The sequence below is a fragment of the Microcaecilia unicolor genome, chromosome 10 (genome assembly GCF_901765095.1).
Source record: "Microcaecilia unicolor chromosome 10, aMicUni1.1, whole genome shotgun sequence".
Lineage (NCBI taxonomy): Eukaryota > Metazoa > Chordata > Amphibia > Gymnophiona > Siphonopidae > Microcaecilia > Microcaecilia unicolor.
This window is the reverse complement of record NC_044040.1, coordinates 138,662,902-138,679,610: the sequence shown is the minus strand read 5'-3', so window position 1 is coordinate 138,679,610 and position 16,709 is coordinate 138,662,902. Positions and strand designations below refer to the sequence as shown.

The following is a 16,709-nucleotide window of genomic DNA, read 5'->3' as shown; positions in this document are numbered from 1 at the left end:
CCTTGCCTTGCCTTGCCCCCCCCCCCCCCCCGAAGTCCCCGCTGCTCCGATTGTGAAATAAAAGCTGTTAAAAATGAAACCTTTTCAGTTGCTGGGCTCCCCCTCCCTCCCTGTCTCTCTCTTCTTCAGTCGGCAATGCTCCGCCTCCTGCCCTCCTCCACCTCCGTGCCCCGCCCCCCCCCGAGTTCGTCCCCGCCGCTCCCCCCCTCCACCGGACCCCCCCCCTCCACCATAATGGCCGGTGCAGCGCCTCTCACCTATGTTTGAAGGCGCTGCACGGGATGGATCAGCTGTTCTTGATCTCTTCTGTCTCCTCCGATGTCTCCTTCTTCTTCCTGTGCCCGTAGATAACTGACGTCAGAGGAGGGCGGGCACAGGAAGAAGAAGGAGACATCGGAGGAGACAGAAGAGATCAAGAACAGCTGATCCATCCCGTGCAGCGCCTTCAAACATAGGTGAGAGGTGCTGCACCGGCCATTATTGTGGAGGGGGGGGGTTCGGTGGAGGGGGGGAGCGGCGGGGACGAACTCGGGGGGGCGGGGCACGGAGGTGGAGGAGGGCAGGAGGCGGAGCATTGCCAACTGAAGAAGAGAGAGACAAGAAGGGAGGGGGAGCCCAGCAACTGCAAAGGTTTCATTTTTAACAGCTTTTATTTCACAATCGGAGCAGCGGGGACTTCAGGGGAGGGCAAGGCAAGGCCGTCCATACAGGACGCTGCTGATGAGTGCCTTTGCCCCCTCCCGATCCTTTTTTAATTTAGTTTCATTTTTTATTTTAGGCACAGGGAAGCAGGGAGCCACTTTTCTTTTTAAACATGCCAGCAATTTGGTTTTTCATCGTGCAGGGGGCAGCAGGGAGATGACAGCTCAGGCTTTAACGAGAGGTCTGAGCTGACGTTAAATTTCTGGCGGTAAGTGAATCGTTGCTATCGTCGGTATGGTTAGTGCATTCCGAATTGTCTACATTTCAATGGTAGTTTCTCATTTGCATTCCAGTTTCGTTAGCTGCTAGCTTCCTCCGAAAATGGCCTTTGATGCATGCTACGTTTGAAAATTTCTTCGTTAAGGGTCATTAAAAGGGTCGTTCAGGTTTAGTGCATCTGGGCCTCAGTCGTCTAGTTTGGAAGGACAGCCTGTTATACAGTTATAGGCAGGGTCTTGCTGGCACTGTAAACTTTCCACTATGATCTGAAGTATATTCAAGGACTTTACAATTCTTCTGTACTTATCCTCAGATCTGTGACTTTTCAGAACTTGGTCCCAAAGTTATTTTAAGAACATAAGAACATATATAACCAGATATTGCCTTGATGAGGCAGACAACAGTCAGTTGCTGCTATGGGCCAGATTCAGTAAATAGTGCCCAGAGTGAGGCACCATTATGATCTGTGCTAATATTCTGTAAAGAGCACTCTGCACAGAACAACCTTTATAGAATACTAGTTTAGGGGGTCTTTTACAAAGGTGTGGTACTGTTTTTAGCGCATGCCAACGATTAGCACACACTAAATGCTAGAGACTCCCATAGGAATATATGAACATCTCTAGTGTTTAGTACACGCTTATTTTCAGCACGTGCTAAAAATGCTAGTACGCCTTTGTAAAAGGGGACCTTAGTGTGCATTTTGCACCTAACTTTGGGCATGAGCACTTATGCCTGCCAAAAGCTGATATATTTGCTCACGCCCAACTGATGGCACTTAGGCGTGCAATTGCAGGTATTGTATAACATTGTGTCTAATTTCTGAGAATGCCCCTGACCCACCCATGCCTCTCCCATGGCCATGCCCTCTTTTGAGTTGCGCACTATGAAATTTAGGTACGCAAATTATAGAATAGGGCAAAGGGCAGACCCACATGTAAGTCCCAATTACTGCCAATTAAGTACTTGTTAATACTAATTATTGATAGTGCTTAATTGTTTAATTAGTTTATGCATGGATCTGGGATCCATGCCTATATTTGGGCACCCATGTTTGGGCGACCTATAAAGAATTCAGGTTATATGCATACTGTAGCTCAGCAGTCAATCATATTCAGCACCACTGAATATACATAATTTTTTTCAGCACCATGGCTGGCATTTTAAAAAGTACTGAGTATTGGGTTTAAATATTCACCCATAAATTCCTTTAATTTAAATTTAATAGATTTATCCCCTGTTTACTAAGCCATGCTAGTGGCTGCCGTGTGCTAATGCCGACATAGCTCATTCACTTTGAATGGGCTGTATCAGCATTGCTGAGCGGCTTAGTAAACAGGGGTGTTACTTTTTGCTTACTCTGTTTCCAGTGACCTACAATATACCTAAATTATAGTCAGGGTTAATTTTGTATTTGTTAATATGAAACATATTAAAGGTAATTCTATAGAATAGGCACTAACATTTATGTATCTAAAATAATGGAATAAATGTAGGGATGTGTGCACAGACACAGAGTCCAGAAGAATCTTGTCCAAAAGGACCCAAATGGTCTGTATTCAAAAGGACCCAACGTGGCCACGTTTCGCCAAAAATGGCTGCATCAGGGGTTTATTAAAACACCAGCCAGGGATATACACAGTGCTTCCCCTGGTCATAAAGCATCTAAGACAGCTGTTGGTAGATACAGAGAACAGGATTCAGCTGGTTCAAGAATAGATTTAAAACATATTTTTAGAAGCAGGGTAGCCTATTCTAAAGGTCCAAGAGAAGCAAGAGTTATGACCAGAGAAGGGAATCTCAAGTATAAAGGGGTCCTTTTACCAAACTGCAGTAAAAGGGGGCCTGCGCTGGCATCAGCAGGTAAAAGGCTGGGTTTTTTTTTTAAAGAAATGGCCATGCAGCAAGTGAAGCCTCAAGGCCATTTTTGGGAAGAGCACTTACCACCACCCAATGAGGTGGCGGTAAAGGCTCCTGTGCTAACCTGGTGGTAACCAGGAAGTACACAGCGCTGCCGATTACCGCTGGGTAAACACCGGCGCTACAAAAATTAAAATATTTTTGCAGCACCGAAAATGGCGCGTGCTGGGGGTGGGAACTACCGCCAGGCTGCTGCAGTTTACAGAGCTCACATACATAATTTCAACATTAATATTTACAGTAAAACCATCATATTAACTAAATAGTCATTCAAATTGTTTACCTTTGATATCACACATCACCCAAACCCAGAGCTTGTTTCAGTTGAAAGACCCAGAGTAAGAAAAAAGATGAAGAGTAAATGTTCAGAACAATTTAACCGGGTGGGGTAGGCTCCTGTGTGGTTAAATCGCAGTGAACAAGCCAAACCTGGATTTTTAGAAAGTATTACAGCATGGCTGGATTTGTGATGCTAATGTAATGAAGGCTAGGAATTATATGTCGTTTCTATACAATAAAAGAGGAAAATCATAAAGAGGCCAGATCCTGAGTGCTAACACAATCCCTTCCTCAGTTTTTCAGCACCTACATTTTTCTTACATGAATTTTTTCAAGTATGCAGCCACTATCAGCTGCCATTGCTTATCAGCATTGGTTCAATTGAGGAGCTCACTACCACATATGCTGGAGCGAAGTGTAGTTGCTTACCTTACAGAAAATCAGGCGCAGCATCTAATCCATTGCAGATATTAAATTTAACAGGAAAATGGGATCACTCTGGTCAAAGATATGCATCTGCTAATATATAAATATATATTTTCATTTTGGACAGAGATCAATGAATGTCACTCAGACCCTTGTAAGAATGGAGGGAGCTGTGAAGATCTCCTGGGATCCTTTGTTTGTCACTGCACTAATGACTTTGTTGGAATTCACTGTGAAACAGGTAAAGGTTCTTATCAAGTGAATGGTGCTTATATTTTTAGCTTTGCTTTATTTATTTATTTATTTATGTATTTATTTGTTTGTTTGGGCTCACACTTTTTTTCAGTAGTAGCTCAAGTTGAGTTACATTCAAATACAGTAGGTATTTCTCTGTTCCTGGAGAGTTTACAATCTAGGGGCCCAATATTCAAAGGATTATGTTCAAAAATTGGCCTCTTTAAAAATTTGCTATGGCTGAGGCCCAGATGCACAAAACCTAATGAGCCAGCAATGTGGTTTTTATTTATTTTATTTATTTGTTACATTTGTATCCCACATTTTCCCTATTTACACTGGTTCCAGCCGGTTTAGCGAGCAAAGAGTGAAGTGAGACATACACGAAAGATTTCTCCGAGCTCTTTTCCCGTCACAGTAGCAGCTAATGAAAATTGTATGCAAAGCTATTATAATGAGCTAATTACTATACAAATGTGTATGCAAAGCGATGCACAGCCATTTTTCCAGCGAAGCAGCTCCTACCTTTACCATGGAAAATTTAACAGATGGTCAGGAGCTGCCGGTACTCCCTAGAATGATAGCTGAAACAGTGGAGGGAAGAATCCAGCCCATCAGAGCTTTGAAGATCCGAAACCTCCCTGAACTGCCTGCCTACAGTGCTTCCAGTCTAGCACAAAGCCCCCCTAGCCCTCCCTTTCTCTGCTGGGTTTTCTGGAGAGGGTGGCCTGATGATCCAAAAGCAGAAAGAAAAAGATCGGGCTCAAAAGTACAAGTGCCAGCGCCTAATAGAAAAAGTTTTCTGCGGTGTTGGGGCAGCCGGTGCAGAGAAAAGAGGTAGGGAAGAGGAGAGATTCCGATCTCCCAGGCCCGGGGTTTGGGCTGAGGTGCCCGGCAGGGAGAAGCATGTTGGACCCGTGCAGAACATTGAAACTGTGATGCAAGGGGAATCTACAGAGGCTGCATCGAGAGGTGGCCCAGCAGAAGCGCACCTACGATTGGGGGCGCTGGGAGGCTCCCTGCCCGGAGAAGCGAGAAGAAGGCAATGAATCCCAGACCAAACCAGCACTGGGGTACCAGGAGAAAGAGAGGAAAAAAAAAAAAAAAGGCTTTCATACACGCAGTTTGTCTGCGTGTATAAAAGTCGTCTGTGGCATGCTCAGAGCAACCATGCTTAGCAACTAGCTGCTCTGCACATGCTCAGCTGACCAACTGGCTTCTCCCCCCCCCCCCCCCCCCCCCCCCATGAAGGAAATCGCATGCAAATGAGCTTACAGCTTTTTAAAAATTGGTGAGCGGCAAAGGGGATCGGTAAGGTAAGAGGTAATTGCGGAGAGTTTAGTTCATCTGGGACTGAGTGCATAACTTTATAATCAAAGGGGCCGATATTCAAAGCAATTTAGCCAGCCACTGGTTAAATTGCTTGGTCAGGGTTAGCTGCTAATTTTCAGTGGCACTTAACTGGCTAAGTGCCACTGAAATTTGCAGTTAGTGCCTAACTCAAAGCCGGCTATGTTAGGAGCATTCTGGGGGTGGAGTCAGTACTTGGCCGCTTAAGTGCTGATATTAAGCCCTTAAGTTTTCAGGTTTGATGCATAAATGGGACCGCATAAATGTCTCTCCTATTTTTATGTGCGCATAAATCGGACAGCATAAAGGTCTGTCCTATTTTTATGTTCTAGCACACAGCTGAATAAGTGCTGAATATCAACCTAAGTGACTATCAGGCTCATTTTCGAAAGAGATGGATGTCCAAAAAGTGGCATAAATTTGGATGTCCATCTCACAGAAACGTCCAAATCGGTATAATCGAAACCGCATTTTGAACGTCTTTCTCAGAAGTCCGTCAGAAGGATGTCCAAATCTCAAGGGGGCATATCAGGGGTGTGTTCAAGGTGGGATTTGGGTGTTCCTAAGACTTGGACATCTTTGAGCCATAATGGAACAAAGCAAAAACGTCCAACACTAAAACTTGGACGTTTTGAGCTAGACCTGTTTCTCTTACGAATAAGGCACAAAAAGGTGCCCCAAATGACCAGATGACCACTGGAGGGAATCAGGGATGACCTCCCCTTACTCCCCCAGTGGTCACTAACCCCCTCCCACCCCCAAAAGTGTGTTGAAGAACATTACTTGCCAGCCTCTATGCCAGCATCAGATGTCATATTCAGGTCCATGACAGCAGCATGCAAGCCCCTGGAGTAGTTTAATGCACTTCAGACGGGTGGACCCAGGCCCATCCCCCCACTACCTGTTACACTTGTGCTGGAAACTCTGAGTCCTCCAAAACCCACCAGAAACCCACTGTACCCACATATAGCTGCCTCCTTCATCCTTAAGGGCTATGGTAATGGTGTATAGTTGGGGGTAGTGGGTTTTGGGGGGGCTCAGCACACAAGGTAAGGGAGCTGTGTACCTGGGAGCATTTTATGAAGTCCACTGCAGTGCCCCCTAGGGTGCCCAATTGCTGTCCTGGCATGTCAGGGGGTCCAGTCTACTAAAAATGCTGACTCATCCCACGTCCCAGTGGCTTGCCTTTGGATGTTTTAGACTTGGACGCCTTTTTTTTGAAAATGGCCGAAAATCAAAGACGTCCAAATCGCAGGACGTCCATGGTATTTTCGAACACAAAAGTTGGATGTCCATCTTTTTCGAAAATGACCTCCTTCCTGCTTCGGAATTTGGACGTCTTTGTAAAATGTCCAAATTCCAACTTAGACATTTCTTTCGAAAATGCCCCTCTATGTGTTAGCCAGCTTAAAAATAACTGAATATTCAAAGCCGAAGCCCACATAAGTCCCGGCTTTGAATATCTGGGAATAATGCTCACCACCGCCTGCTGAATATCGGACCCCAAAATTTTACTAAACTCCTAAATTTATGAGTATAAGAAGTGAGTGGCAACAGGGGTAGAATAAGGGTGGGGAAAAATTAGGAGCATAGCACTGATTTTCTGCACTAGGCTCATAAAGTTAGGTAAATAAATGGCAGGCATAAATTTATAAGCATAACTTTTAAGTTCCTAAATTTAAGATGAATTTTCAGCTGAAAACTTATGTTTGGTTGAAAATAGGGCACAAATTTAGGAGCTCAGCTTTCTTTGAATATCCAGCCCTAAGTTTGTACATGAGACAATTGAGGGTTGAGTTGTCCAACATCATAAGAAGCAGCAACAGAATTTGAAACAGGTTTCCCTGGAGCTCTACCACTAGGCTACCACTCTAGGCCATCCCACTCATATAAGCTTCTTCCATCATGTTGTTCTACCAGTAGGCCTCAGCCCAGAACTTGAGTGCTCACTGAGAGAAATTCAGTTTCCTTATTGTCAGCACCAGACCAGTCCAGGAATTTGTGGGTTAGTGTCCATCAGCCGGCAGGTGCAGATAGAGGGTGCAGAATTGTGCTGTTCTTATTAAAAATATGTACAGCTCTAGCAATTCAGTATTCTTCTATCTTCAGAAGGTGGTAGATGATAGCTGTGCAGCTCCTAGACTGGCAAACCTAATTTCTTCTGAACTAGTTGGTAATAGTATTTAGAAGTTTGAGGGAAAGAGTATTATATTTTCTGAGGAGACTTGGTCCTTTGGGGTGAGTACTCGGTGCCAGGTCCCTCCTTCCTTCCTCCTCTCTTACAGCTTGCCCCCTGTTTTTCTGCCATTTATGCTGCAGCATTTGCTTAAATGAGAACCTGGTGTGACTGATAAGATTGCTTTCTATTTGTTCTTCCTTCTCCCTAGTAGGAAATCAAGTGCTTCTGTTCCTAGTTACAGCAACTCCCATGCTAAGGTGTCGATTCTCTTTAACTCATTGCAGCACTGGTTGAATCAGCAAAGTGATGTTCCTGGTGTGGAGCATGCCATGCAGCCTCTGGTCACTGCTTCTCCTGCCATTCAAACAAGCAGCAGAGCAGAGGTTGCCCAGGAGAAGATCCCTTGGGGATTGCATTTTGGGACATTTCTCTCAGGTCGAGCCACTGCAGTTCTCCGAGCCGCCATGCAGTTCTCCCTCACAGACCTTAGGAATGGAAGCCATTTTAGAAGCTCATACAGGAACTACTTATGCTTCTCAGTCAGCCCTGAACTTAGCATCACAGTCAGCTCCCAGTGAACAACAGCTAAATCTTCCCTGTCTGGCATAAACTCAATTTTTTCTCTGGATTTTATTTTATCATTACACCAGGCATTCTTACTTAAGGTCTGAATTACCAGAAGTTTCTCACCATAATTCTGTTTTTTTTTTTTTATGCAGCTCCTTCTAAAAGGAACTGCCTGGAACATATTAAAACCTTACAAATTGATTCTTTACATTCAGGAGTTTCAGAATCTGCTCCTTCAGTAGCATCCTGATCTTTTTTAAGGGATCCCTTGAAGGAAGGAGAACTTGAAAACAGCGATCATAACTTAATCAGAACTGATATAGTCTTTGGAGTAAGTACACACAGGAAATCCAATACGTTAACATTTAACTTTCAAAAAGGAGACTATGATAAAATGAGGAGAATGGTTTTTAAAAAACTTAGAGAAGCAGTGGCAAAGGTTAAAAATTTACATTAAGTGTGGATACTATTCAAAAATGCCATCTTGAAAGCCCAGATGAGATATATTCCATGTATTAAAAAAGGAAGAAGAAGGCCAAATGACAGCTGGTATGGTTAAAATGTGAGCTGAAAGAGGCTATTAGGGCTAAAACAAAATCCTTCAGAAGGATCTGACTGAAAATAATAAGAAGCAGCATATGGAATGGAAGGTCAAATGTAAAGCACTGATAAGGAAGGCAAAGAGAGACTTTGAAAAGAAGATTGTGTTGGAGGTAAAAAGATATAGTAAACGTTTTTTTTAGGTATATTAGAAGCAATAAGCTGGTAACAGAATCAGTTGGACTGTTAGATGACTGAGGGATAAAAGTGGCACTCAGGGAAGATAAGGCCATAGTGGAGAGATTAAATTAATTTTTTGCTTTGGTCTTCACTGAGGAAGATGTGAGGGAGATACCAGTGCCAAAAATGGTATTGAATGCTGATGAATCAGAGAAACTGAATCAAATCTCTGTACTCCTGGACAATGTAATGGGGCAATTTGACAAACTGAAGAGTAGCAAATCACCTGGGCCAGATTATATACATCCCAGAGTACTGCAATGGTCCCCCTCACATGCCAGGACACCAACCGGGCACTCTAGGGGACACTTCAAACATCTTTTATAAACAACCAAATTAGCTTCCAGGTGCATAGCACCCTTCCCTTGTGTGCTGAGTCCCCCAAATCCCCCCCAAAACCCACTGCCCACAAGTGTGCACCATTACCCTAGCACTAAGGGCTGAAGGGGGGCACCTACATGTGGGTACAGTGGGTTTTGGGGGGTTTGGGAGGGCTCAACATTATCCACCACAAGTGGAACAGGTAGGGGGGGGATGGGCCTCGCTCTGCCTTTCTGCAGTCCACTGCAACCAACAACAACTGTTCCAGGGACCTGCATACTGCTGTCAGGGTGCTGGGTATGACATTTGAGGCTGGCATACAGGCTGGCAAAAAAGGTTTGTATTTTAATAATTTTAGTGTGGGAGGAGGTTGGCGACCACTGGGGAGTAAGGGGAGGTCATCCCCCATTCCCTCCGGTGGTCATCTGGTCAGTTGGGGCACCTTTTTGAGGCTTGGTCGTGAAAATAAAAGGACCAAGTAAACCCAGCGAAATAATGCTTATCGCCGGGTTTTATTTTTCCATTATCCGCGAAAGCCGGCCATCTGGTAGCCACGCCCAAGCCTGCCCATGCCCCGCCTTCACTTTGCCGCCAACACACCCCTTTGAACTTTCGTCGGCGAGGCGAAGGGAAAGCGGCGAAGCTATCACAAATGTAGCTTTCGATTATACACTTTTCGCCGCTTTTGCGAAATCGCCGGCCATATCCCGATTTGTGTCGGGAAATAGCCGGCGATTACTTTCAATTATAAGCTGGATAGTATACAAACCCTTTTCCCATAGTTTTAAACTGAAATTTTCTCTAGAAATAGGCATTTTTAAACTGAAACCTTTTCAAGAGGTAGAAACTAAACAGCCAAAAACTCTTGTTCTAAAAGGCAGTTATTTTCTGTTCCTTGGCTGCTGGAGAGGTAGCTCATCCAGCGACCTCAATTAAGTGTTAATTAAGGTGTGGGGAAGTAGAATAGTTGCATAGGTTGCTGAGTCAGCTTCAAAGAGCCTGTTTAAAAAAGGCCCCTTAGATTCAAAACTATATAAAGAGGAAAGGTCCCACTGAACTTTCTTTCTGAGAGGTTCTGAGAGAAGAGGACATTTCTCTGGTAAGTGAACGCTATTTTGCTTTGTGCATTGGGAACTTAAAGATTGGGGTTTAAAGGAGGAATTGTAGGTTAGTGTTAGGCAAAATAAAAATATAAAAAGCAATTTTATCAACTAATCTCCATAGTCTTTTCCACTTAGTTTTAAAAATTTTGTACCATAGCATTAACAGAGAGAATCTAGCAGGCACTGCTAGTTTAGTCTTCCCACCCACCCCTAGGGCAACTCTTCATTTTTAGTCAGTTATTGTAATTAGGGTAACAAGCAAGGAGTGCTCTTACAGAGTTTTAAATACATTTCATTACCATCTAAGAAGGAAACACTAAATAAATCATACAATATACTATATAAACTAAAAGACACTTATTAGGCTAATATCCTTAATACTGTAGCAAGTTTTAAATTATTGAAAAACTCAAAAACACTAAGATGGAGTCAGCAGTCCAGCAGCAAGAGGGGTGCTATCCAGTCTTTGCATTGAGTGTCACATGTATGATTATCTCCCAGTTGGTGAGATGTCATATGTGTGTGCCCGATGCAAAGAGCTCCTAGCTCTCAGAGAACATGTCCGTTCTCTTGAGGCTAGAGTAGCAGACTTGGTGGAGCTGATGGAGACAGAGAGGTACATAGATGAGACTTACAGGGATGTTGTAGAGAAGTCCCACCTCCAGTCTGGTAGCCCCTGTGGTACCTTGGAGGAGGGAGGTCTTCTAGAAGGACAGCATCACCCTGGTGAAGTAGGAAGTACTCCTGTAGCCAGGACCTGCCCATCAGGGGATGTACTATCCTCTCGCACCGAGGATATGTCTCTAAGTGCTGCCCAGAAGGGAAAGGTTAGGACAGCTGTTGTAGTTGGTGATTCGATCATTAGGTATATAGATAGCTGGGTGGCTGGTGGACGTGAGGATCACCTGGTGACTTGCCTGCCTGGTGCAAAGGTGGTGGACCTCACGCATCACCTAGATAGGATTTTAAATAGTGCTGGGGAGGAGCCAGCTGTCTTGGTACATGTGGGTACCAATGACATAGGAAAATGTGGGAGAGAGGTTCCGGAAGCCAAATTTAGGCTCTTAGGTAGAAAGCTCAAATCCAGATCCTCTAGGGTATCATTTTCTGAAATGCTACCCGTTCCACGCGCAGGGCCCAAGAGACAGGCAGAGCTCCGGAGTCTCAATGAGTGGATGAGACAATGGTGCAGGGAGGAGGGTTTTAGATTTGTTAGGAACTGGGCAACATTCTGAGGAAGGGGGAGCCTATTCCAAAAGGATGGGCTCCATCTCAACCAGGGTGGAACCAGGCTGCTGGAGTCGTCATTTAAAAAGTGGATAGAGCAGCTTTTAAACTAGAAATGGGGGGAAGGCCGACAGTCGCTCAAAAGTGCATGGTTCGGGATAAGGTATCTTTCAAAGGTATCACCAAAACAGGGAAGATAGGGTATCCTGATAGTGAGGTTGCAAAAGAGACCATAGTAGATCAGGTGTCCTTAAATAAAAATAAAAATCAGACAAAAGATTGCAAATTAATATTGTCAAATACTAAGCATGATGTCCACCATGCAATTAAAGCAACTTATAGGACTGTGCAGAATCATAACTTCTCACCACTGCCTCAAAGAATAAAACCACATAAGAACAGATGGTTCCCATTAGGCTCAGGCAGACTTCGTCATGTGACACAAAAGCATCCACCAGCACAAGTGTTGCCACTACAAAATTCTTTTGCTCCACTACAGCATTGTGATGTTCCTGAAAATAAAACTGAGGCAGAACAAAAACCAAGGAAGGTGGAACAAAAAGATAAGAAGGTACCCAAAGAGAAAAGACACCCCCAAATCACTAAAACCAAAACACATACTAGGAAATGTAGATGGAAAGCGATGACCACAAATGCTCATAGTCTAAGCAATAAAATTCATGACCTTCAAGCCCTGATGTTGGAGGCAGACTTGGACATAGTTGCATGGCTCAATGGTTTCCATGAATGGGATGTAAACATACCAGGCTATAATCTTTTTAGGAAGGACAGAGAGGGGCGTAAAGGTGGAGGAGTAGCTCTGTATGTGAGAAATGATATCGCAGCGACTGAAATGACAGGAAACTGGGGAAAGGAAGAAGCGATATGGATCACCTTAAAAAGAGAGGATGGAACCTCTGTCCACGTGGGCGTTGTCTACAGACCCCCGACACAATTGGAGGAACTAGATAAAGATCAGATCGCTGATATTCATAAGTTGGCGAAGAAAAGAGAGGTGCTGTTGTTGGGAGATTTTAATCTGCCAGATGTAGATTGGAAGGTTCCATCTGCCAAATCTGAAAGAAGTAGACAGATTGTGGATGCTTTCCAAAGTGCTCTGCTCAGACAAATGGTGACGGAACCCACGAGGGAGGGAGCAACGTTGGATCTGGTGCTCACAAATGGGAATAGTGTGTCAAATGTCAGAGTGGGTGCACACCTGAAAAGCAGTGACCATCAAACGGTTTGGTTTGATATGACGGCTGAAGTGCAGGGCGGACACTCTAAACTCAAAGTCCTGGATTTCAAGCGTGCTGACTTTAGTAAAATGGGCGAATACCTGAGAAAGGAGCTGATGGGCTGGGAGGACGTACAAGAAGTGGAAGGACAGTGGTCCAGGCTGAAAGAAGTAATAAATAGGGCCACAGACCTTTATGTAAGGAGAGTAACTAAAAGAAAAAGGAAACCGATATGGTTCTCCAAGCAAGTGGCTGAGAAAATAAAGGCTAAAGAGTTGGCGTTCCAGAAATATAGAAAATCTCAAGAAAAGGAACACGGGGAGGAATACCGGATGAAACTGAAAGAAGCCAAGAGAGAGGTACGTCTGGCGAAGGCGCAAGCGGAAGAACAAATGGCTAGAAATGTAAGAAGGGGAGACAAAAACTTCTTCAGGTATATTAGTGAAAGGAGAAAGACTAAAAACGGAATTGTGAGACTAAAAGATACAACAAAACGCTATGTAGAAAATGATGAAGAAAAAGCCAATTTGCTAAATAGATACTTTTGCTCTGTTTTCACAGAAGAAAATCCTGGAGAAGGACCACTAGGGACTGGCAAAAGTGCACCTGAGAATGGAGCGGATAGAGCACCGTTCACGGAAGAGAGTGTTTATCAACAACTTGGAAAGCTAAAGGTGGACAAAGCCTTTGGACCGGACGGGATCCACCCCAGGATATTGAGGGAGCTCAGAGAGGTTCTGGCGGGTCCTCTTAAAGATTTGTTTAATAAATCCTTGGAGACGGGAGAGGTTCCGAGGGACTGGAGAACGGCGGAGGTGGTCCCTCTTCACAAAAGTGGTGATAGGGAAGAGGCTGGAAACTACAGGCCGGTAAGCCTCACTTCGGTTATTGGTAAAGTAATGGAAGCGATGCTGAAGGAAAGGATAGTGAATTTCCTGGAAGCAAATAAGTTGCAAGATCCGAGACAACATGGTTTCACCAAAGGGAAATCGTGCCAAACGAATCTCATTGAATTCTTTGACTGGGTGACGGGAGAATTAAATCAAGGACGTGCTATGGACGTAATCTATTTAGATTTCAGCAAAGCTTTCGACACGGTTCCCCACAGGAGGCTCTTGAATAAACTAGATGGGCTGAAGATAGGACCCGAAGTGGTGAACTGGATTAGGAACTGGTTGACGGGCAGACGCCAGAGGGTGGTGGTGAATGGAGTTCGCTCGGATGAGGGAAAGGTGAGTAGTGGAGTGCCTCAGGGATCGGTGCTGGGGCCGATTCTGTTCAATATATTTGTGAGTGACATTGCCGAAGGGTTACGAGGTAAAGTTAACCTTTTTGCGGATGACACCAAGATTTGCAACAGAGTGGACACCCCGGAGGGAGTGGAAAACATGAAAAAAGATCTGAAGAAGCTAGAAGAATGGTCTAACGTTTGGCAATTAAAATTCAATGCGAAGAAATGCAAAGTGATGCACTTAGGGAGTAGAAATCCAAGGGAGACGTACAGTGGTGGAAATAAGTATTTGATCCCTTGCTGATTTTGTAAGTTTGCCCACTGACAAAGACATGAGCAGCCCATAATTGAAGGGTAGGTTATTAGTAACAGTGAGAGATAGCACATCACAAATTAAATCCGGAAAATCACATTGTGGAAAGTATATGAATTTATTTGCATTCTGCAGAGGGAAATAAGTATTTAATCCCTCTGGCAAACAAGACCTAATACTTGGTGGCAAAACCCTTGTTGGCAAGCACAGCGGTCAGACGTCTTCTGTAGTTGATGATGAGGTTTGCACACATGTCAGGAGGAATTTTGGTCCACTCCTCTTTGCAGATCATCTCTAAATCATTAAGAGTTCTGGGCTGTCGCTTGGCAACTCGCAGCTTCAGCTCCCTCCATAAGTTTTCAATGGGATTAAGGTCTGGTGACTGGCTAGGCCACTCCATGACCCTAATGTGCTTCTTCCTGAGCCACTCCTTTGTTGCCTTGGCTGTATGTTTTGGGTCATTGTCGTGCTGGAAGACCCAGCCACGACCCATTTTTAAGGCCCTGGCGGAGGGAAGGAGGTTGTCACTCAGAATTGTACGGTACATGGCCCCATCCATTCTCCCATTGATGCGGTGAAGTAGTCCTGTGCCCTTAGCAGAGAAACACCCCCAAAACATAACATTTCCACCTCCATGCTTGACAGTGGGGACGGTGTTCTTTGGGTCATAGGCAGCATTTCTCTTCCTCCAAACACGGCGAGTTGAGTTCATGCCAAAGAGCTCAATTTTTGTCTCATCTGACCACAGCACCTTCTCCCAATCACTCTCGGCATCATCCAGGTGTTCACTGGCAAACTTCAGACGGGCCGTCACATGTGCCTTCCGGAGCAGGAGGACCTTGCGGGCACTGCAGGATTGCAATCCGTTATGTCGTAATGTGTTACCAATGGTTTTCGTGGTGACAGTGGTCCCAGCTGCCTTGAGATCATTGACAAGTTCCCCCCTTGTAGTTGTAGGCTGATTTCTAACCTTCCTCATGATCAAGGATACCCCACGAGGTGAGATTTTGCGTGGAGCCCCAGATCTTTGTCGATTGACAGTCATTTTGTACTTCTTCCATTTTCTTACTATGGCACCAACAGTTGTCTCCTTCTCGCCCAGCGTCTTACTGATGGTTTTGTAGCCCATTCCAGCCTTGTGCAGGTGTATGATCTTGTCCCTGACATCCTTAGACAACTCCTTGCTCTTGGCCATTTTGTAGAGGTTAGAGTCTGACTGATTCACTGAGTCTGTGGACAGGTGTCTTTCATACAGGTGACCATTGCCGACAGCTGTCTGTCATGCAGGTAACGAGTTGATTTGGAGCATCTACCTGGTCTGTAGGGGCCAGATCTCTTACTGGTTGGTGGGGGATCAAATACTTATTTCCCTCTGCAGAATGCAAATAAATTCATATACTTTCCACAATGTGATTTTCCGGATTTAATTTGTGATGTGCTATCTCTCACTGTTACCAATAACCTACCCTTCAATTATGGGCTGCTCATGTCTTTGTCAGTGGGCAAACTTACAAAATCAGCAAGGGATCAAATACTTATTTCCACCACTGTATGTGTTAGGCGGGGAGAGTCTGATTGGCACGGACGGGGAGAGGGATCTTGGGGTGATAGTATCCGAGGACCTGAAGGCGACGAAACAGTGTGACAAGGCGGTGGCCGTAGCTAGAAGATTGCTAGGCTATATAGGGAGAGGTGTGACCAGCAGAAGAAGGGAGGTTTTAATGCCCCTGTATAAGACATTGGTGAGGCCCCACCTGGAGTACTGTGTTCAGTTTTGGAGGCCGTACCTTGCGAAGGATGTCAAAAAAATGGAAGCGGTGCAAAGAAAAGCTACGAGGATGGTATGGGATTTGCGTTCCAAAACGTATGAAGAGAGACTTGCTGACCTGAACATGTATACCCTGGAGGAAAGGAGGAACAGGGGTGATATGATACAGACGTTCAAATATTTGAAAGGTATTAATCCGCAAACAAATCTTTTCCGGAGATGGGAAGGCGGTAGAACGAGAGGACATGAAATGAGATTGAAGGGGGGCAGACTCAGAAAAGATGTCAGGAAGTATTTTTTCACGGAGAGGGTGGTGGATGCTTGGAATGCCCTCCCGCGGGAGGTGGTGGCGATGAAAACAGTAACGGAATTCAAACATGCGTGGGATGTGCATAAAGGAATCCTATGCAGAAGGAATGGATCCTCAGAAGCTTAGCTACAATTGGGTGGCAGAGCAGGTGGGGGGAAGAGGGGTTGGTGGTTGGGAGGCGAGGATAGGGGAGGGCAGACTTTTATACGGTCTGTGCCACAGCCGGTGATGGAAGGCGGGACAGGTGGTTGGGAGGCAGGAAAAACTGCTGGGCAGACTTATACGGTCTGTGCCCTGAGAAAGACAGGTACAAATCAAGGTAAGGTATACACATGAGTTTATCTTGGGCAGACTGGATGGACCGTGCAGGTCTTTTTCTGCCATCATCTACTATGTTACTATGTAAATAGTAACAACAAACATAGTTTGAAATGTTTATATGCGAATGCCGGGAGCCTAAGAAATAAGATGGGAGAGTTAGACTACAGGTATATTGCACTAAATGAAAAATTAGATATAATAGGCATTTCTGAGACCTGGTG

The 16,709-nt window shown here is 44.8% G+C and overlaps 1 protein-coding gene across 1 annotated transcript in view; it reads left to right on the top strand.

The window, feature by feature from the left end:
* The window catches only part of SNED1 (sushi, nidogen and EGF like domains 1), a 684,146-nt gene that overhangs the window by 449,046 nt on the left and 218,391 nt on the right, over nucleotides 1–16,709 (top strand). The window contains 1 exon segment of the mRNA XM_030215639.1: nucleotides 3,674–3,787. Within this exon segment, the coding sequence (XP_030071499.1) occupies nucleotides 3,674–3,787 (114 nt within the window).